Genomic DNA, 21,802 nt, shown 5'->3' with positions numbered 1-21,802 from the left:
TGAGGTCTCTAGACCAGACTCCGTGGTGACAAGAAAGGCTGGGTCTCCATGAAGGTGCCTTGCAGCATAGATGACATCAATAGCATCTGGTAGGAATCCCTCTGATAACCTTGTCAGTGTGAGATGTAGTTATACAGATTTTGTAGGACCCCTGACTCAATTATGCTCCCAAAACAATAGATTAGGGGCAGGCTTGTGGCAGCAATTATGTAAACAATCCCCACCAAAGGTACATTATGGCCCTCATTATGACCCATTGGGATCCATTGAATAGAAGTGTGCAGAAGCCTTAAGTACAGGATCACCGAAAAGGAAGCACCATCCAAAGTGCCTGAACAAGCCAAATAGTTGAGTAGTGGTGGCTCATAGCAGGCCTTACAAATCAGCCTCAGTCTCATGGGGCACGACCGTGAATTAACCCTCTTCTGGAACATCAGCAGTTTTCTATCCACAGGAGGAACTGGCGGAACAGCAAGACACACCTATGGTAGACACTCGTAGAGGCACCAGGTGCAATGAAAGACAGATTGCACCCACTATAGGACTGGTCGGAATGACAATGACCAATCATGCTCCAATTCTTCCTGCAATGGAACACCAAAGAAGTGCACCATGTGATCATGGCACAACTTGGCTGGTGGTAGTAGCTCTATCACTCCGCTTAGCTGAGAAGGGACAACCACTGCATATTAGGATCAGCAGCCGCAGTATCCTGCCAGTCAGTGCCAAAGTCACTGGAAAGCCACCAAACACACGTGAGAAGAGTGAATGGATAGCCGATGGGATGATTCTGAAGACAGACTGGAAGACAGACTGGAAGATGGAAATAAATCCAGACACAACAGCCTTAAAGATGTGCACAATCCCCGTAGTACTCGAGGCATTAAATATTCTGGAATCCAGCTCTCCGGGGAAGTTGCTATTTAATAGGGATTGTATCTCGGCTGATGATCTTGCTATCTGGAGAGCATATGTCTCTCTGACCGATGTCAACGCCACTTGTTTTTGGAACAGTAGCCCCTTTATTCTGCCTAGCTTGTCATAATTTACATTAGTAGTATGAAAGTGAGGCCACATTTCTGCTATGCTTAACTCTTGCGGAGGGGGGAATAGAACATCTCCACAAGTTACAATCTGAGAGACTGAAATTGCATAGGCAATTCCTGGTCTCATACTGCAACAGCCCTGTTCGTTCAGGATCACATAACTTCCATTCGACAGTATATGAAATGCTGAACGAATCAAAGGAATAGGAGTACCCTTCAGTAAGCATGCCAAGTTTGCAACCCCTGCATTGCAAAATCTGTGAAGTGACACCTGCTTGCAAATCATTGAATGACGAACAGTAGTCTTGCATTTGCTAATACTCAAAAATACCTCTGTTTCGCTGTTCAAACATTTGAACTCGAAAGGCAACTCCCACTCTCCCTTAACCTAATAAAGCTATCTCCTAGCCGCTCATATCTGCCTACAGCAAAATGTTTCAAACATTTTGTGAAGAGAAAGGTGGGAATTGGCAGATTTATAATGCCATGTATAAGCCATGCTGTTGAAGGTCTTTCTGCTATTGTGAAAGGCAGCTTTTCTAAGTTTTCTATATTAACCATAGTGTAACTCACTTCCTTTTTAGCCATTATCTGTTGCCCCTGGACAAATTAAAAGCAGAGAGCAAGTCACTACTGTAAGTGTATTTGCATGGGATGCGGCCATGTTTCAGAATCTGTAATGTCCACTGCATGATGGAATGCAGCTGATTTTGCCCATGTTGGAAAAGGGACATGTCATTCTGAATGATGTCAACTGCAGAAGATACTTTGTTATTGAGTGTGTATATTCTGTTGGAGAGAGTATTCATGCCATTATCGAGTACAGCTAAAGTCTTTTCTATATTTTTCTTATCTATCTGCCTCAATTGTGCAGCTGCTTCAGTTTGAGAAAGCATCCATATTTCATTACATATAGCATACAGGAATCACTTAGAGCGTGTCTTTCTTGGACCTAGCAAGAAATCTTGCAAGTCTACGTCCTCTGACAGGAGATCAATATGTTCCTCAACTGCTGCTAAGGTAACCATTGTAGTCTGCAACCACTGTTGGCACGGTTTACCCACACTGTATGTGGTAACTATATATGACTGCTGACCCGAAACATAGCAAGGGTCCAGCCGGCTAATCTTGAAACCTGCTGAGAAATTAGCAAACGCCGCCTGATACCTGTTTGTGTCTGTTGGCCACAATACCCACCCCCAGGACTTCAAAGTGTGGATTTATAGGTACCATCTTGAAACCAAGAATTCAGTTCTTCCTCAGTGACACTAAGAAATTATTGACAGTTGTTGAATTTGGTTGGTGTGGGGATACTGGGTGCATTCATTTCCTTCATTTTTGCGAACATTAGGCAGGATGTTGGTTGAACTGTGTCATTTAAAAATATCATCTGAACAGGAATAAGGCATGCTCTAAACAAAGATTCCCTACCTTGAACTAGCCAATCCTTTGTTCCCCATACACTTTTCACATCTGTAGGGTTCTTGCAGTATTCATATCCTTCAACTGCAAGTCGAGAAACAAAGGAATCTGAATAGATTCGTTTGTGGTCAGTTAGCAAAATGTTCTGAATTTTAGAAGGTGGTAATTTGAAATAATACGACTCTGCATTTGTAGTGTCATGCCCGGAAAATGTATGCAAATTTGTCTAAATCATGTTTTGGCCTTACCAAGGGTGGAGATGAACAGTGTTCAAACTGTGTGTAATTAAATACTGATCTGTGTCTAGTTGCTCAGTGCAGATAGTTATGTCCCCAATGATTATAACAGAACATTTCCCCATAATTCGCTGTGTTCATGTACACATCATCACTTTCAAATACAGTGTAATCCTGCAGCTCAGCAAGCATTGAATAAACTGTTTTAACTTCCCAGCCATCAGAAACAAACCAGGTGTAATTACATCAGTCATTGAAATTTTGAAAACATAAGGAATTTGTATAACCTCAGTAGGCCCATATATATATATATATATATATATATATATATATATAAAAGAACTTTATCCCAAACAATCCCATCTGGAATTAGTACACTGAAAGGGGCAAGTCTCTTCGGACATTATGTGAGTAAGGATATGGAATTAGAACTTCATCCACTGACTCGACAGAAGAGCGTTCAGGAAGATAATGACCATTTATCAGGAGAAAGAAAAAAGTCACAAAACTAATCCATAACAGAAAGGCAAGCAATGTCAGAGATATCCACAGATAATACCATGCAAAAACCAAATAGTTATTTTTAAGCCATAGGCACAGCTTATGTGTCTTTGGAACAGTTGCAGTTGCAGGTGCGGATGAAGTTGAAGAAAAGTCATCTTGGTCGATGAAGTAACCAGAAGAAGTCTCTGCAAATACAGGAGCCGGTGCATTACTGGGGTATAGTAGATGGTGTCATTGATTTGCATTTTGTTGGATTAGAAAACAGCCACATCTTAGACAGTTCTTGTTGGTGAAGTGGTAACAGGAATCAGCAGAAGGTCATTTTCTGCCCCTCCCTATCATCGAGGAGGCATTTGTAGTGTCATTGTACTTGGTGGTATATTCAGATGTGTTGTTTCTTCTTTGGAGAGATAGATCCTGTTGGGTAGAGCGATGGAACCGGGAACTACTCAAGGGACCTCCAGGTCTACTGCGCAGGATTAGCCACATGACGCAATTGGATATTGTCGATGGAGAAAAATCCGTTGGCTTTGGAGCCTGGCAGCGGTGGTAGTATGACAGTTCTGGTGCCTTGTATTCCCAGGACTGATACCGGTGCTCTGTAGGATGGGCCGAATTCCTTCTTCACAGCAATCTTCTCACAAACCAGATCCCGAAAGTAAGGAATCCAGCCTGTAGAAGTTGTTGGTAAATCCCTTATTCCTAAAGTGACAACACTGGTGGGTGAATTTTCATAACGAAATTGCTGAAGCTCCTATAAGACAGTGAGATGATGATTTATGTCAAAAGGTGTGTCTGCTGCCACCATACCAGGGCCATCTAAATCTGGGAAATACATAGGTATCCCAAAGAGGACCTCATAAGGAGTGCATCCTCTGAAGGACCATCTGGGCAGATTATTCAGTGCTCTCTGGACCCCATATAGGTGATGAAGCCAACTGTGGCATGAACCTAATACTCTAGCTGTTAAGGAATGCTTTAGATCTCAGTTCCTCCACTCCATGACCAAATTACTCTCTGGATAGTAGGGTGGAGAGTAATGGAGTTCAACACCCATCGTCCTCATGGTGCCCTGAATTCCTTAGAAGCAAAGGCAGGGCCCTGGTCCGAAGGGAATGCTGCAACCACATATGTACCGATAAAGGTCATCAAGTCTTTTATAACAGTTCGAGTGTCAGCCTACCACTGTAGCCATACCCACAGGAATCTAGAACAAGAATCTACAGCAACTAAGATGTATTTGCATGTACCATCAGGTTGTAAGGGACCAAAATGGTCCAGGTGCACGCACTGTAGTTGCCTGTTGGACACTAAGGTGGTCATTACAACCCTGGCGGACGGTGTTAAATTGGAGGTAAGACCGCCAACAAGACGGCGCTAAACATTTTGCAATTACGACCGTGGCGGAAACCGCCAACAAAGAAAGGCACTTTAACACTCCGTCCGCCACGGCGGTACAAACAAACAGCGCAGCGGTCACCGCCAACAGACAGGCGGGAGACAATGTACACCCACACTATTATGACAGGCCAATCCGCCACCTTTTCCGGGGCGGATTCACCCCGGATAAAAACAAGGCAGAAACAGGAATTTCGATGGGAAAACGATCACCTCTACACACTCCCGAGGAAGGAGGACACCATGGAGCCGGAACTTCATATTCTCCCAGCGTTAGTCTTCCTGCTTTTCTACGAGGAGCACCAACGCCGGCGGTGAAGACCACAGTGAGGACTGCATCTACGACATAGGGGAGGGGGGAGACAAAAAACAGGGACACACGCACTCAACACCCCAACCCCCACCCGACCCTCACCCACTACAACACACACACTAATGCTTATCTATACATTACAGTAACTCAAGTCTCTACAGTGGTTGGTTTGCCCACTGTACCATCCTGGGGAGTGCAAAGCTACAGTCTCTCAAGTCTCTACAGTGGTTGGTTTGCCTACTGTACCATTCTGGGGAGTGCAAAGCCACAGTCTCTCAAGTCTCTACAGTGGGTGGGTTGCCCACTGTACCATCCTGGGGAGTGCAAAGCCACAGTTTATCAAGTGGATGCATGTCTCCACTGGTTCTGGAGGGTGACTGGTGCCCAGAGTGCTTCATCCTGTGCAGGACAGACGGAGTGGATGCATGTCTCCACTGGTTCTGGAGGGGGACTGGTGCCCAGAGTGCTTCATCCTGTGCAGGACAGACGGAGTTGATGCATGTCTCCACTGGTTCTGGAGGGGGACTGGTGCCCAGAGTGCAGCACTCACCCCGTGACGGTCCCAGTTGCGTCACTGCCCCTGCTGCAAATGGGCTAGCGGTGCTTTCCATGGGGGTCTTTGCCCTGTTCAGCGGTGCTTGCCATGGCGGTCTTTGCCCTGTTCAGCGGTCCTTGGCCTGTTCAGCGGTGCTTGAGTTGCCAGTTTCTGACCTGCTCAGCGGTGCTTGCCCTGTTCAGCGGTCCTTGCCATGGCGGTCCGTCATTGCCCAGCTGGGCTGTGACTGGCGGTCCTTCATGGGTCAGCTGAGCTGTGGCTTGCGGTGGCCTCCTGGGCAGTGACGATGGGAGAGGCGGTGGTCTCCTGGGCAGTGACGATGGGGCTGGCGGTGGCCTCCTGGGCAGCAACTATGTGGCTGGCAGTGGCCTCCTGGGCAGTGATGATGGGGCTGGCGGCTGGCGGTGGCCTCCTGGGCAGTGACGATGGGGCTGGCGGTGGCGTCCTGGGCAGTGACGATGGGGCTGACAATGGCCTCCTGGCCAGCAGGGATGATGGCGGTCTTCTCTGCTGTGCTGCTCCTCCCAGACTTTGGAGGTTTCTTCTGCCTCTTCCCCACCTTGGGAGGAGTCACAGCTTAGTCCACAGTCCCCCGGGACTCCTGTGATCGGCTTGGCTGGCTGGCGTCTTCCCCCTCTCCCGCCGGGCACTGTCCAACTTCTGGTGCTTCACAGGGGGGGGACTGGCTGTGCTGTGGCTACGTGCCACACTGGCTGCTCTGGTGGCCGGTGCAGTCCACATACCTGTAACAACAGGCACCACTGGTCCCGGAGATGTTTTGGCTGAGGTGCTAGTACGGGACCTATGAGTTGGACGGGGGGTGGTGGGAAATAGGTTAAGGGAAGACAGAAAAAGTTGTTTGGACACACTGAGACGGGTAGCTGGAGGGGGTTTGGGAGTGGAGGAAGAGGTGGTTGTTGTAGAAGGTGTAACTTTTGTGGATTTGGGTGCAGGTGCATGCGCTGGAGGCTATCATGAGGTGGATGGCTGTTGGGTGGGTGTGTGCCTGCGTTTGTGTATCTTCGGAGGGGGCGTTACAGACACACTGGGAGAGGACACAGGGGACGTGTAAATGGTAGTGGGGCGGTGAGTGTATGTGAGCGGGTGTGGTGGTGGGTGTGCTCGTGCGGGACGTAGTGGTTGTAGTGGTAGTGCATGCAGGTGTGAGTGTAGACGAGACTGGGAGGGAGGAGGGAGATGAGGAGGAGGGGGACACAGTGGAGGCAGTGGATGTTGGTGTGTCTGTATGTGTGTGATGCTTGCGTGAGTGCCTGTGGGAAGTGTTGTGCTTATGTTTGCCTGAGCTTCCCTTGTGTGGTGAGGTGTGTGCAGGCTGGTCTGGTGGTGTGCTTGGGATAGGCAGAGGTACAGGGGATTGGGTCTGGGTGGAGGAAGTTGGAGGGGGGAGGCTAGACACAGGAACAATGGCTGCCATCAGTGCTGAGGCCAGAGTCTGAACGGTTCGATGAAGGGCAGCCTGACCAGAATGAATGCCCTCCAGGAATGCATTTGTGTGTTGCAACTCCCTTTCTACACCCTGGATGGCATTCAAAATGGTAGACTGCCCAACAGTGAGGGACCTCCTGAGGAGGTCAATGGCCTCCTCACTGAGGGCAGCAGAGGTGACAGGGGCAGGGGCTGAGGTGCCTGGGGTGAAGGTAATGCCCACCCTCCTGGGTGAGCGGGCACGGGGCACACGCTGAGGGGCTGCTGGGAGGGCGGTGCTGGTAGGGGGGGTGGCGGCTGTACCTGTTGAAGTGGGGGGCACAGATGTTGCCACCACCACAAGGGAGCTCCCATCGGAGGACGAGTCCGTGTTACTGGTTGCAGATCCTGTGACCACCGTGGTGCTCCCCTCGCCCTCCGTCCCACTGCTGTATTCGGAGTCCATAGTGTGGGCCTCCATGCCGATGTGGGATGCAGCTCCCTCGTGCTCCGGTGCAACTGTACCTCCGCCTGATGATGCTAATGCACACAAGAACAGGGAGACCACAAAAAGGGGGGACGACAGAAGAAAGACAGGTTGAGTGCATGGCTTACCGCTACCGTTGGCGGACAATACAGACACAGCAGCCCCCTGCACTACATCGCGCTGTTGGGCTCTACAGTGCAATTCCTGGGAAATTGCCTACAAGGCTATGGACGACATCTGCACACATAGATGACACAGGTGCATGAATAGCTGTACTTGGCACTCTACAGAGGTGGGTTGGGGGGCCACAGGGCCACGCCTTACGAATGGGCTTAACCTACGGAAATCGCCCTGGCCTAGGGGAACCCACAGCCCTCCTCCCTCACCCAGACACCTTCACTGCGCGCAAAGTCAGCTCAATGATAGTGTACTCACCCCCTTGTGTCTGCTGTGATGCCCTCAAGCACCCATCCAACTGCGGGTAGGCCACCGCCATGATCCGGAAAATAAGGGGGGTCATGGTTCGACGGGCACCCCTCCCACGTTGGGAGGCCATCCCCAGCTGAGCCTCCGCTGTCTTCTTGCTCCAGCGGCGAATGTCCTCCCATCTTTTCCGGCAGTGGGTGCTCTGTCTGTGGTGAACCCCCAGGGTCCGGATGTCCTTGGCGATGGCACGCCAAATATCCTTCTTCTGGTGGGCGCTGACCTACATGAAATGTACAGAGGAGGAAGAGAAGTCATTACCAACTGCACCGTCAAAGTGAGTGGCCCATATCCCTACCCTTGCCATGTGGCACATGCATTCACAGTCTTTCATGCACGCAGAACTCTGCCCCCTTCCTTCTTACAACCAGCCCTCTCCACACAGGCATAGCCCATACAACATGCTCCCTGTGTACTTACCTGTTGGTCTGGAGGACCGTAGAGTAGCGTGAACTGGGGGAGGACCCCGTCGACGAGCTTCTCCAACTCCTCTGCAGTGAAGGCAGGGGCCCTTTCCTCAGACGCACGAGCCATTGTCTCTTCCAGACCGAGGTCACAGCAGCACTTGCAGTGTAGGTCCTCTCCTGTCGAAGATCAAGTATTGAGTGATTAAACAGTTAGAAAATGGCGGTCACGTCTGGGACGGTCACGTCCGCGGTGGTGCGTACCATCTTCGCCGGTGCACATCATCATTGCTCCTGGGACCCATAGGGTCCAATGTTAACCAATGCAGCTTTGCGCCACGGTCTTCCACCGCCTACCGCGATGGTGTACAACGCCAGCGCAGTTACCTCACATCCCATTGTCCCACTTTACAGGTCAGGCAGCCGCAGTTCAGGAGCCCACATGGCTTAATTACCAACTGCGTCACACATACCTAGGCCTAGTCTCACAACACACATACAGGCCAGATTTTGTGAATGAATGGTGTTCTGTGTAGACCAGTGGGTACATACCTCTGAGTTGTTTGACTCTGTGCTCACTGTTGTCCTTCATAGGCACCGTCAGCTGGGACATGTGAGGAGATGGCGGAATCCTCTGGTGTACCAACCGCTGGTGGACCTGTTGACAATGGAGGAAAGAAGTTTGATCATCACCTACAAGTTTGACCGTGCCACAATCCAGGAACTGTGTACACAGTTGGAGCCTGACCTGATGTCAGCAATCCGCCATCCCACTGGAATCGCCCCTCAAGTGCAGGTGCTATCAGTGCTCCATTTCCTTGCAAGTGGGTCTTTTAAAAAAACTGTGGCCATGGCATCAGGGATGTCCCAGCCTGTTTTCCAATGTGTTGTCCAGAGTGTTGTCTGCCCTGCTGAAACACATGCGGAGCTACATCGTTTTCCCTCAGGTGGAGGACTTGCCTACAGTGAAAGGTGACTTCTATGCCATGGGACAATTTCCCCAACTTCATAGGTGCCATTGATGGGACCCATGTAGCTTTGGTCCCCCCCACACAGGAGTGAACAGGTGTACAGGAACCGGAAGAGTTATCATTTCATGAATGTACAGATGGTATGTTTGGTAGACCAGTACATCTCCCATGTGAATGCCATGTTCCCTGGCTCAGTGCATGACGCCTACATCCTGCGGAATAGCAACATCCCTTATGTGATGGGTCAACTCCAGAGGCACCAGGTGTGGCTGTTAGGGGACTCTAGTTAGCCCCAACCTGTCATGGCTACTGACCCCAGTGAGGAATCCCAGGACCAGGGCAGATGAATGCTACAATGAGGCCCATGGGTGAACTAGGAGGGTGATCGAACGCACCTTCGGCCTCCTGAAGGCCAGGTTTAGGTGCCTCCATATGACAGGTGGATCCCTATTCTACTCACCAAAGAAGGTGTGTGAGATCATCGTCTCCTGCTGTATGCTTCACAACTTGGCTTTGCGACGACAGGTGTCTTTTCTGCAGGAGGATGGTCCAGATGGCGGTGTTGTGGCAGCTGTGGAGCCTGTGGACAGTGATGAGGAGGAAGCAGAGGAAGAAGACATTGACAACAGGGACTCAGTCATCCAGCAATATTTCCAGTGAAACACAGGTGAGAATACATTCCTGCCTACTACAAGTACTTTTACACTTCTGCCTCTATCCTGTCTGCCGATTTCACTCAGTGTATGGTCACTGAGTTGTCACTTTCCCTTACGGTTTCACAGGTGTGGTTTCCAACGTGTGTCATCTGCTTAGATTCCTCATGGACTAGAGCTGTGTGACATAGGTATGTTGACATTACTATTTCCTGGAAATTTTGTCACTGTAATTGCAAATACACTTTTTCTAAATCACAGACAGACTCCAGATATTTTGGTGCTTTAGGTGTGTTTATTTACATGCAAAATATTGGTGGGGGAAGTTAAATGGTGAGGGTTGATGGCGGAGGAGTGTCCATGGCAGAGTTCAGTCCATTTGTCTCATAGGTGCATTGCCCACATGGGCATAGGAAGTGGAGCTGGGGCAGTTCCAATATGGACAGGGTGACAAAGTGGGACAGTGGGTTGACAATCAGGGTGGTCTCATTTCTTGGCGGGGGTCTTGGCATCGTGCTCTGTTCCTGGATCTCAGGGACCTCTTGCGTCTTGGGTTCTCCATCTGCAGGGGGTGGTGTGCTGGTGTGGTGGTCCTGTGGCGGTACCTCCTGTCCACTAGCGCCCGCGGAGGTGGTGGGCAGTTCATCATCCATGCTAGTGTCAGGGGCCCCTTGGAGTGCCACAGTGTCCCTCCTGGTGTTGAGTATTTCCTTCAGCACCCCTATGATGGTGCCCAGGGCAGAGCTGATGGTTCTGAGTTCCTCCCTGAAGCCCAAATACTGTTCCTCCTGCATGCGCTGGGTCTTCTGAAACTTGGCCAGGACCGTTGCCATCATCTTCTGGGAGTGGTGGTATGCTCCCATGATGGAGGAGAGGGCCTCGTGGAGAGTGGGTTCCCTTGGCCTGTCCGCCCCCTGTCGCACAGCAGCCCTCCCAGTTCCCCTGTGTTCCTGGGCCTCCGTCCCCTAGAACGTGTGCCCACTGCCACTGCCCCCAGGTCCCTGTTGTTGTTGGGGTGGTGGGTTATCCTGGGTTCCCTGTAGTGGTGGACACACTGCTGATTGACGTGTCCTGGGGACAGAGGTATGGGCCCGCTGGGTGGGTGCTGTGCTGGTGTTACCAGAGGGTGGAAGGTCTGTGGTGGCCTGTGCCTGTGTGAGGGGAACCGACTGCCCCGAGGCCCACGATGGTCCGGGCTGGTCATCTGGATCCAGTTGGGCAGAGCTGCTGTCATCACTGTGGGCCTCTTCTGTGGGTGGGGTGGAGATGTCTGGACCCTCCTGTCTGGTGACGTTGATTAGTGGTCCTGCAGGGGTGGAAAAGCATGATTATTGCATCTGTGTGTATCATGGTGTGCAATTGGTGGGTGACCGTGTTCCCCAGTGCTGGCATTCCTGTGTGGGGGCTTGTGTGATAATGGTTTAGGGGGGTGTATGGGTATGTGCAGTGTGCATGCTTTAGTGATGGGTGTCCATGCGTTGGTGTTGCATGCAGGGCTTGGTTGGGATGTGTGGTTTGTGATATTAGTATATTTGTGAGGAGTTGGAGTGATGGGGAGGGGGCAAGGGTGGGGGGTTGTGATAGCATGCAGGTAGGGTGGGGGATATGGTAGTTAAAGGTTTGACTTATCAGAGTCCATTCCTCCACCGACTCCTGTGAGGCCCTCAGGATGCAGAATCGCCAAGACCTGCTCCTCCCATGTTGTTAGTTGTGGGTGAGGAGGTGGGGGTCCGCCCCCAGTCCGCTGTACCGCCAGGTGGTGTCTGGAGACCACGGAACGCACCTTCCCCCGTAGGTCGTTCCACCTCTTCCTGATGTCATCCCGATTTCTTGGGTGTTGTCCCACTGCGTTGAACCTGTCGACTATTCTTCGCCATAGCTCCATCTTCCTTGCAATTGAGGTGTGCTGCACCTGTGCTCCAAATAGCTGTGGCTCTACCCGGACGATTTCCTCCACCATTACCCTGAGTTCCTCCTCCGAGAACCTGGGGTGTCTTTGCCGTGCCATGGGTTGGTGTAGGTGATGTGTGGGGTGGAGTGTGTGGTGATAAGTGTGGTGATATGTATTGGTGTGTGGTGTTTTGTGCGTGGAAGTTGTGTGGGTGATGGTGTTGAGTGCCTATGGATGGTAGCTTGTGGATGCTGGTGTCTCTCTCTGGCTTTCTCTCTGTGATTTTGGTCATAGGGGTTTGTGGGTGATGTGGGTGTGTGGTTTATATTGTAATGGGTGTGTGGGAGTTGTGTGTGTATGTGTATCAGGTGTGTGTATTTTGAATTGTCCAATGTGGCGGTGTTTTGTATGTGTGTGTGTATTTTGAGCGCGGCGTTGTGTACCGTCAATGGAAAACCGCGGTTGAAAGACCGTCGTGTGGATTCGTGTGTCGTGATATTGTGGCCGTATTTCTGTTGGCGTGACGGTGGAGGTTTTGTTTTCGCCAGTTTATCACTGACCTTTGGTGTGGCGGACTTGTGTGGGTGTCTGAATTTTGGCGGATCCCGAGATGTGGGTCATAATAGCTGTGGCAGAATTCCGCGGCCGCGGTGATATGTTGGCGGTCTTCTGCTCGGCGGTTAGCGGCTTTTACCGCCAATGTTGTAATGACCCCCTAAGAGTGATGTCGGCGGTGGGAGTTTGATGTTTGAGCCCCTTATCTACTAGCAAATGTCACAACAAAGAACATATTGCTTGTTCTGTTTGTATAGACCTGGCCACCAGAAGCTTTTTTGTAACAGTGACATTGTGGTTGTGACACTAGCATGAGCGGATGCAACACCCTCATGTGCTGCTTTCATGAGATTTAATCTCTGGCCTTGGTTGGGGATCACTCAATATCCAACCCTAGGAATTATTGCATAGACAACATTCTGTCCACTGATGTGGTGTGAATATTTAGAACGGAATGCTTTTGGGACAGGCTTGCCTTCAGCCAAAGCTTTCATGGCAGCCAGAATTTCATTATCCAACCTCGTCTGAGAATGAGTCACTGCAGCAACAGAAGCCGTAGCTACTGCAGATTTGGCCACTTTATCAGCCAAGGTATTTCCAATAACATGTTCTCCTACACATTGGTGACCCAATGTACGGACTACATGAGTCTATGGTATCTTATCTTAAAGATCAGTCACCCTCCCCTACAGAGTTCTGAGTTTTATGGTGTTCCCCTTTGAGTCTCTGAACAAGTTCAACCGCCAATGATTGAGATAATGTACGGACTACATGAGTCTATGGTATCTTATCTTAAAGATCAGTCACCCTCCCCTACAGAGTTCTGAGTTTTATGGTGTTCCCCTTTGAGTCTCTGAACAAGTTCTCTCCGCCAAGTTCAACCGCCAATGATTGAGATAATCATTGTAGGACTGAACACAAAAGTATGAATCACACACAATCAATGTAAGCTGCGCTGAACCTGTATGTTCCAATGCCAATATGAGAGCCCTAAGCTCAGCTAAATGTGCTGTACAGTCCCCTAGGGCCTGCGTGTAGGTATTGTGGAGGTAGAATACACCATCTTTCATCACTCCACTCACGGCTGTGCAAGCAGCTGAGTATTGATGTTTTGTACTCCTGTTTGTATTTGAGAAATTTTGGGGTCAAAGATGTAATCAACATCAGTGGCAGTCAGGGAGGTTGCCCATTGAATCCAACGTGGATGTAATGTTTTTATGGTAGGAACGCTTGCTTTGGTGACGCTCTCTAAGGGTTTCACCGGGGTAACAACAATAATGCGTTTCCCTTGGGCAAGTGGCCTCTCCTTGATGACAGCCATCTGTACAGTAGTTAGAATTTTTTCTGTGGGTGCAAAGAGTTGTTCTGCATTGGAATATAAATGTTATTTATATGCTGTGGGCACCATTGCGCCCTCATTAAAGTTGACATAGGTGAACCCAATGGCACCACCAATTATTCTGATGACCAAATTTGTTTTGTTGTCACGTATCTGTAAGTGTTTTGCTTATAGTATGTCTTGCTACAATCCTCTAAGGATACGCGTGTGTTCAATTGTCTGGTGTCTGCTTGAGAAATCTGGATGAATTAAATCATAGCATCACTTGATGTGTTATGCATAACCAGGAATGTATATTCTGCCAAAGTTAAAGAAACAAATTAAAGACTGCAGTTTCTTGATAGTATTTGGTGGTTGTAACTGAGCAAATTTTTCAAAAATGTGCAGGACCAGGCTCTTGCCCTTGTTTGATAGCTTGTATCCCAGGAATAATACAATGAGAAGGGCTTTTTAGTTTTCCTAAAATTGAATATGTAGCCAAGGGCTGAAATCCTAGAACAATCTGATCAACCCTGGCAAGGTTAATGTTGAGGTTGTCATCTGTGAGAGAGATGTCATCCATATAGGACAACACCTCAGGATCAATATCATGCAATATTGATGTTACTACAAGAACAACCCTGGGCAGTTCTTGTAGCCTTGGGCCAAACAACTGAAGTGTTTTTGTAGGCCAAATGGGAATGCACTGAGGTCCCGACTTTCATGTACTAAGTTCTGGCCGAAAATAACGCTGGAAATATTGAAGGTTTTTATGTATTTTTTAGGCAATATGTTGTTAATTTGTGCCGTCCTGTGTGGAATTTGTATGGCTGAGTGTATTACTGTTTAGGTGAATGTAGTCTAAGACCATTCTATATGAATGGTCTGGTTTTGCAACAGGGAATAACAGGTTATTCATTGCAGAGACACAGGGCTCTGTTACTCCCTGGTACGCAAGCTGATTCAGGATCTCCCTCACTGGAGCTTTAGCCTACTGTTTAACAGGAAAGTGGGGTGTGGACCTAATAGGTATTACATGGTAGGGGGAACCTCTATCCCACCCTACATGGCTCCGGTGTAGCGCTGGTGCCAGCACCAAAGCCCAGTCAACAGCGTAGACTTCTTTTACTGCTTCCGGAACAAGATCTGAGAAACAAGGCAAAATTACATCTTCCCCATGTGGGAACTTACAGACATTTTCAGGTGGCCAGTCCCTTTCTGCCAATAAGATATCACAAATAAGTTCATGCCAGAACAGTACACTAATGATATGCTCTATGTCTCCCTCAATTTGGATATTTACATCATAAACCCAGTTGGTTAGGAGCATGCGCCCGTCCGCAGTCTCGACTGCAAGATGTCATTAGTTACTGTTGCATTCAGATGATCTTTCAGACTCTGGAGACATATAATGACTTCTCCTGCGCTGTCGAGCAGGGTCACTGCCCACGTCTTGTTCTTCAGCAATGTTCTTAAGTTTGCTGCCATGTTTAATTGATATAGCTGCCACCTTTTTCTTTTTAAATTGTGGCTTTTGCTGTGGGGATTTATCTTCTTTCTTTTCTGTGGATCGCTCAAAAGACTTTCTTCAGTTTCTCATTGCCAGGACGTTGCTCTGACCGTCCCACTCTCTCGCTACATCTATCTAGTGCGTCCTGAAAGGAACAAGAGGGACGTGGATCCATATATCTGTCAGGAGCCTTTATATTTTCTCTATTTCTGAGATTATGGGGGTCATTACAACATTGGCGGTAAAAGCCGCTTACCGCCATGCAGAAGACCGCCAACACACTGCCGCGGCCGCAGGAAACCGCCACAGCTATTACGACCTACAGCTCGGAATCCGCCAAAATCCAGATACCCACACAAGTCCGCCACACCAAAGGTCAGTGATAAACTGCTGAAAACAAAACCTCCACCGTCACGCCAACAGACATACGCCCACAGTATCACAACCCACGAATCCACGTGGCGGTCTTTCAACCGCGGTATTCCATTGGCGGTACACACTGCTGCGCTCAAAATACACACACTCTTACAAAACACAGCCACATTGGAGAAGTCCAAATACACACACCTGATACACATACACACACCACTCCCACACACCCAATACAATATAAAACACACACCCACATCACCCACAAACCCCTACTACAAAAAATTCTGAAAGAAGGCCAGAGAGAGAGACACCACAAACAACTACCAAGCATCCACAGGCACATAATACCATCACCAACAGAACGTCCACGCACCTCACACAACACACCACTACATATCAGCACACCTATCACCACACACACCACCTCACACGTCACCCACACCACCCCATGGCACGGCAAAGACACCCCAGGTTCTCTGAGGAGGAGCTCAGGGTCATGGTGGAGGAAATCGTCGGGTAGAGCCACAGCTATTAGGATCACAGGTGCAGCACACATCCATAGCTATAAAGATGGAGCTATTACGAAGAATAGTGGACAGGGTCAACATTGTGGGACAGCACCCAAGAAATATGGATGACATCAGGAAGAGGTGGAACGACCTACGGGGGAAGGTGCGTTCCGTGGTCTCAAGGCACCACCTTGCGGATCAGCGGACTTGCGGCGGACCCCCACCTCCTCCCCCACTACTAACAACATGGGAGGAGCAGGTCTTGGCGATTCTGCATCCTGAGGGCCTCGCAAGAGTAGATGGAGGAATGGACTCTGGTAAGTCAAATCTTAACTATTACATCTCCCACCCTACCTGCATGCCAAAACATACACCCACCCTCACCCCCATCACTCCAACTCCTCACAAATGTCCCAATATCACAAACCACTCTTCCCAACACCAAGCCCTGCATGCAACACCCAAGCATGGATACCCATCACCAAAGTATGTCCACTGCACATGCCCATACACCCCATAAACGACCAACACACAAGGTCCCACACAAGAATGCAAGCACTGGGGTACACGATCACCCACCCATTGCACACCATGGCACACACAGATATAATAAACATCCTTTTATACCCCTGGAGGACCCCTACCCAACGTCACCGGACAGGAGGGTCCACACATGTCCACACCACCAACAGAAGAGGCCCACAGTGATGACAGCAGCTCTGTCCAACTGGATCTAGATGACCAGCCCGGCTCATCAGGGACCTCTGGACAGTCGGTTCCCCTCACACAGTCACAGGCCACTGCAGACCTTCCTCCCTCTGGAAACACCAGCACAGCACCCACCCAGCGGGCCCATACCTCTGTCCCCAGGACACGTCAATCAGCAGTGTGTCCAGCACTACAGGGAACCCAGGCTAACCCACCACCCCAACAACAACAGGGACCTGGGGGCAGTGGTAGTGAGCACACGGTCCAGAGGACGGAGGCACAGGAACACAGGGGAACTGGGAGGGCTGCTGTGCGACAGGGGGAGGACAGGCCAAGGGAACCCACTCTCCATGAGGACCTCTCCTCCATCATGGGGGCCTACCACCACTCCCAGGAGACTATGGCAACGGTACTGGCCAAGTTTCAGGAGATCCAGCGCCTGCAGGAGGCACAGTATTTGGGCTTCAGGGAGGAACTCAGAACCATCAATTCCACCCTGGGCACCATCGTAGGGGTGCTGAAGGCAGTACTCAACACCAGGAGGGACACTGTGGCACAACAAGGGGCCCCTGACACTAGCATGAACGATGAACTGCCCACCACCTCTGCCGGTGCTAGTGGACAGGAGGTACCGCCACAGGACCACCACACCAGCACCCCACCCCCTGCAGAGGGAGAACCACCCCGCAAACGGTCCCTGAGATCTAGGACAAAGACAGAGAACGATGCCAAGACCCCCACCAAGAAATGAGACCACCCTGAATGTCATCTTTCTGTCCCACTTTGTCACCCTGTCCATCCTCAAACTGCCCCAGCTCCACTTCCTATGCCCATTTGGGCAATGCACCTGTGACACTTATAGACTGGACTCTGCCATGGACATTCCTCCACTATCCCCCCTCACCATTTTACACCCCCCTCCAATATTGAGCACTTCAATAAACACCCTTGAAGCACAAAACAATCTGGAGTCAGTCTGTGATTTCGAAATTGTGTATTAGCAATTACAGTGACAAAATGCTTTTTCAAATGTAATGTCAACATACCTATGTCACACAGCTCTAGTCCATGAGGAAACAAAGCAGATGTCACACAGTGGGACCCACATCTGTGAAATCGCAAGGGAAAGTGACAACTCAGTGACCATACACTGGGTGAAAACGACAGACAGTAAAGAGGTAGTAGTATTAAAGTACTTGAAGTAGGCAGATCTGTACTCTTACCTGTGTCTCTCTGTAAATATTGCAGGATCACCGAGTTCCTGTTCTCCATGTCTTCTTCTGCTTCCTTGTCTTCACTGTCCAGAGGCTCCACAGCTGCAACAACACAGCCATCTGGACCATCCTCCTGCAGAAAAGGCACCTGTCGTCGCAAAGCTAAGTTGTGAAGCATACAGCAGGCCACGATGATCTGGCACACCTCCTTTGGTGAGTAGAATAGGGATCCACCTGTCATATGGAGGCACCGGAACCTGGCCTTCAGGAGGCCGAAGGTCAGTTCTATAATCCGCTGAGTTCGCCCATGGGCCTCATTGTAGCGTTCCTCTGCCTTTGCCCTGGGATTCCTCACTGGGGTCAGTAGCCATGACAGGTTGGAGTAACCAGAGTCACCTGCAAATGGCGAAGGACAACTGTTAGACACACACTAACCCGTAGGGATATCCCCAGACCCAGACAACCATTCCCACTGTCTTGCTTCCAGGTGCTCACCTAATAGCCACACACGGTGCCTCTGGAGTTGACCCATCACATAAGGGATGCTGCTATTCCGCAGGATGTAGGCGTCATGCACTGAGCCAGGGAACTTGGCATTCACATGGGAGATGTACTGGTCTGCCAAACACACCATCTGCACATTCACGGAATGATAACTCTTCCGGTTTCTGTACACCTGTTCACTCCTGCGCGGGGGGACCGAAGCCACATGTGTCCCATCAATGGCACCTGTGATGTTGGGGATATGTCCCAGGGCATAGAAAGCACCTTTCACTGTAGGCAAATCCTCCACCTGAGGGAAAACAATGTAGCTCCGCATGTGTTTCAGCAGGGCAGACAACACTCTGGACAACACGTTGGAAAACATAGGCTGGGACATCCCTGATGCTATGGCCAGTGTTGTTTGAAATGACCCACTTGCAAGGAAATGGAGTACTGACAGCACCTGCACTTGAGGGGGGATTCCTGTGGGATGGCGGATAGCTGACATCAGGTATGGCTCCAGCTGGGTACACAGTTCATGGATTGTGGCACGGTCAAGCCTGTAGGTGATGATCACATGTCTTTCCTCCATTGTCGACAGGTCCACCAGTGGTCTGTACTCCGGAGGATGTCGCCATCTCCTCACATGTCCCAGCGGACGGTGCCTATGAAGGACAACAGCGAGCACAGAGTCAACCAACTTAGAGGTACGTACACACAGCTTAAACAGAACACGAATCATAATCTGAAAAGTGGCATGTATGTGTGTTGAGGCTAGGCCTAGGTATGTGTGACTCAGTTAAAAATTAAGCCATGTGGGCCCCTGAAATGGCGGCTGCCTGACCTGTAAACTGGGACAATGGGATGTGAGGTAACTGCGCTGGCATTGTACATCATCGCGGTAGGCGGTCGAAGACCGCGGCACAATGCTGCATTGGTTAACATTGGACCCCATGGGTCCCAGGAGCCAATGACGATATACGCCGGCGGTGACGCTATACACCGCCGTGGACGTGACCGCAATTTTCTATCTACTCAATACCTGATCTTTGACAGGGGAGGACCCACACTGCAAGTGCTGCTGTGACCTCGGTCTGGAAGAGACAATGGCTTGAGTGTCTGGGGGCAGGGCCCCTGCCTTCACATCGGAGGAGTTGGAGAGACTCGTGGATGGGGTCCTCCCCCAGTACACGCTACTCTACGGTCCTCCAGACAAACAGGTAAGTACACTGGGAGCATGCTCAATGGTCTATGCCCGTGTGGAGTGGGGTGGATGAAAGATGGGGGGGAGGGAGAATGAGGCGTGCATGAAACGACGATGAATGCATGTGCCACATGGCAGGGGTAGGGATGGGGGCCAATGACTGTGACGGTGCAGTTGGTAATACAATTTCTCTTCCCCCTGTACAAATCATGTAGGTCAGCGCCCACCAGAAAAAAGATATTTGGCGTGCCATCGCCAAGGACGTCTGGACCCTGGGGGTCTACCACAGACGGAGCACCCACTGCCGGAAAAGATGGGAGGGCATTCGCCGCTGGAGCAAGAAGACGGCGGAGGCTCAGCTGGGGATGGCCTCCCAACGTGGGAGGGGTGCCCGTTGCACCATGACCCCCCTGATGTTCGGGATCCTGGTGGTGGGGTACCCGGAGTTGGATGGGCTCTTGAGGGCATCACAGCAGCCACAAGGGGGTGAGTACACTTTCATCCTGCTGATTTTGCACGCAGTGGAGGTGTCTGGGTGGGGGAGGTGGGCTGTGGGTTTCCCTAGGCCAGGGCGAGATTAGTAGGCAAGGCCCCTCCGAAAGGCAGGCCATGTGGCACCCCACCCCACCTCTGTAGAGTGCCAAGTACACCTAGTAATGCCTCTGTGTCATCCATGTGTGCAGATGTCGTCCATAGCCTTGTAGGCCATGTCCCAGGGATTGAACAGTGGAGCCCAAGAGCGCAGCGTAGTGCAGGGGGCCTCTGTGTCTGTCATGTCCGCCAATGGTAGCGGTAATGTATGCACTCAACATGTCTTTCTTCTGTTGTCCCCTCCCCTTTTTTGTGGTCTCCCTGTTCTTGTGTGCATTAGCATCATCAGGCGGAGGAGCAGTGGCACCAGAACAGGAGGGAGCTGCATCTCACATGGCCCTGAAGGGTGAGACAACAGACTTGGAGTTCACCAGTTCACCTCCCCCCTCCAACTTCCTCCACCCAGACCCAATCCCCAGTACCCCAGCCTATCCCAAGCACACCTTCAGACCAGCATGCACACACGTCAACACACAAGGGAAGCTCAGGCAAACATAAGCACCACACATCCCACAGGCACTCAGGCAAGCATCACACACATGCAGACACACCAACATCCACTGCCTCCACTGTGTCCCCTCCTCCTCGTCTGCCTCCTCCCTCCCAGTCTCATCTACACTCACACCTGCAAGCACTACATCTACAGCCACTACTGCCATCACCAGCACACACACCACCACACCCCGCTCACGTGCAGTCCCCACCCACACTACCATTCACACGTCCCCTGTGTCCTCTCCCAGTGTGTCTGTGATGCCACCTCCCAAGATACACAAACACAGGCACACAACCACCCAACAGCCATCCACCTCACAACAGCCCCCAGCGCATGCACCTTCACCCAAAGTCACCAAATGAACACCTCCTACAACCACAACCTCTTCCTCCACTCCCAAACCCCCTCCAGCTACCTGTCCCAGTGTCTCCAAAAAACGTTTCCTGTCCAACCTTGACCTCTTTCCCACACCACCCCCACCCTGTCTGTCTCCTAGGTCCCGAACTAGCACCTCAGCCACAACATCTCCGGGACCAGTGGTGCCTGTAGTCACCGGAATATGGAGTGCACCGGCCACTAGGGAAGCCAGTGTGGCATGGGGCCACAGTACGGACAGTCCCCCGGGGAGAGAGGGGGAAGACTCCAGCCACTGCCCAGGAGGCCACCGCCATCATCCCCGCTCTCCAGGAGGCCACCTCCAGCACCTGCCCTGCTGCCCTGGAGGCCACCGCCATCATCCCCGCTGCCCAGGAGGCCACCGCCAGCACCTGCCCTGCTGCCCTGGAGGCCACCGCCATCATTCCCGCTGCTCAGGAGGCCACCACCAGCACCTGCCCTGCTGCCCAGGAGGCCACAGCCAGCACAAGTCCCATTGGGCTAGAGAGGACCGCCATCACAAGCCCCGCTGGGCTAGAGAGGACCGCCAGCACAAGCCCCGCTGGGCTAGAGAGGACAGCCAGCACAAGCCCCGCTAGGCTAGAGAGGACCGCCAGCTCAAGCCCCGCTGGGCAAGAGAGGACCGCCAGCACAAGCCCCGCTGGGCTAGAGAGGACC

The 21,802-nt window shown here is 51.0% G+C and overlaps 1 protein-coding gene across 1 annotated transcript in view; it reads right to left on the bottom strand.

Annotated features, from left to right (window-relative positions):
- Nucleotides 1-21,802, bottom strand: part of LOC138261520 (lipopolysaccharide-induced tumor necrosis factor-alpha factor homolog) — a 218,936-nt gene that overhangs the window by 21,217 nt on the left and 175,917 nt on the right. The window contains exon 8 of the mRNA XM_069210531.1: nucleotides 2,478-2,552. Coding sequence (XP_069066632.1) covers nucleotides 2,549-2,552 — 4 coding nt within the window. The 3' untranslated portion in view covers nucleotides 2,478-2,548. The remainder of the gene's footprint in view (nucleotides 1-2,477; nucleotides 2,553-21,802) is intronic.

The sequence above is a fragment of the Pleurodeles waltl genome, chromosome 10, assembly GCF_031143425.1.
Source record: "Pleurodeles waltl isolate 20211129_DDA chromosome 10, aPleWal1.hap1.20221129, whole genome shotgun sequence".
Lineage (NCBI taxonomy): Eukaryota > Metazoa > Chordata > Amphibia > Caudata > Salamandridae > Pleurodeles > Pleurodeles waltl.
This window is presented reverse-complemented; position numbering and strand designations above follow the sequence as displayed.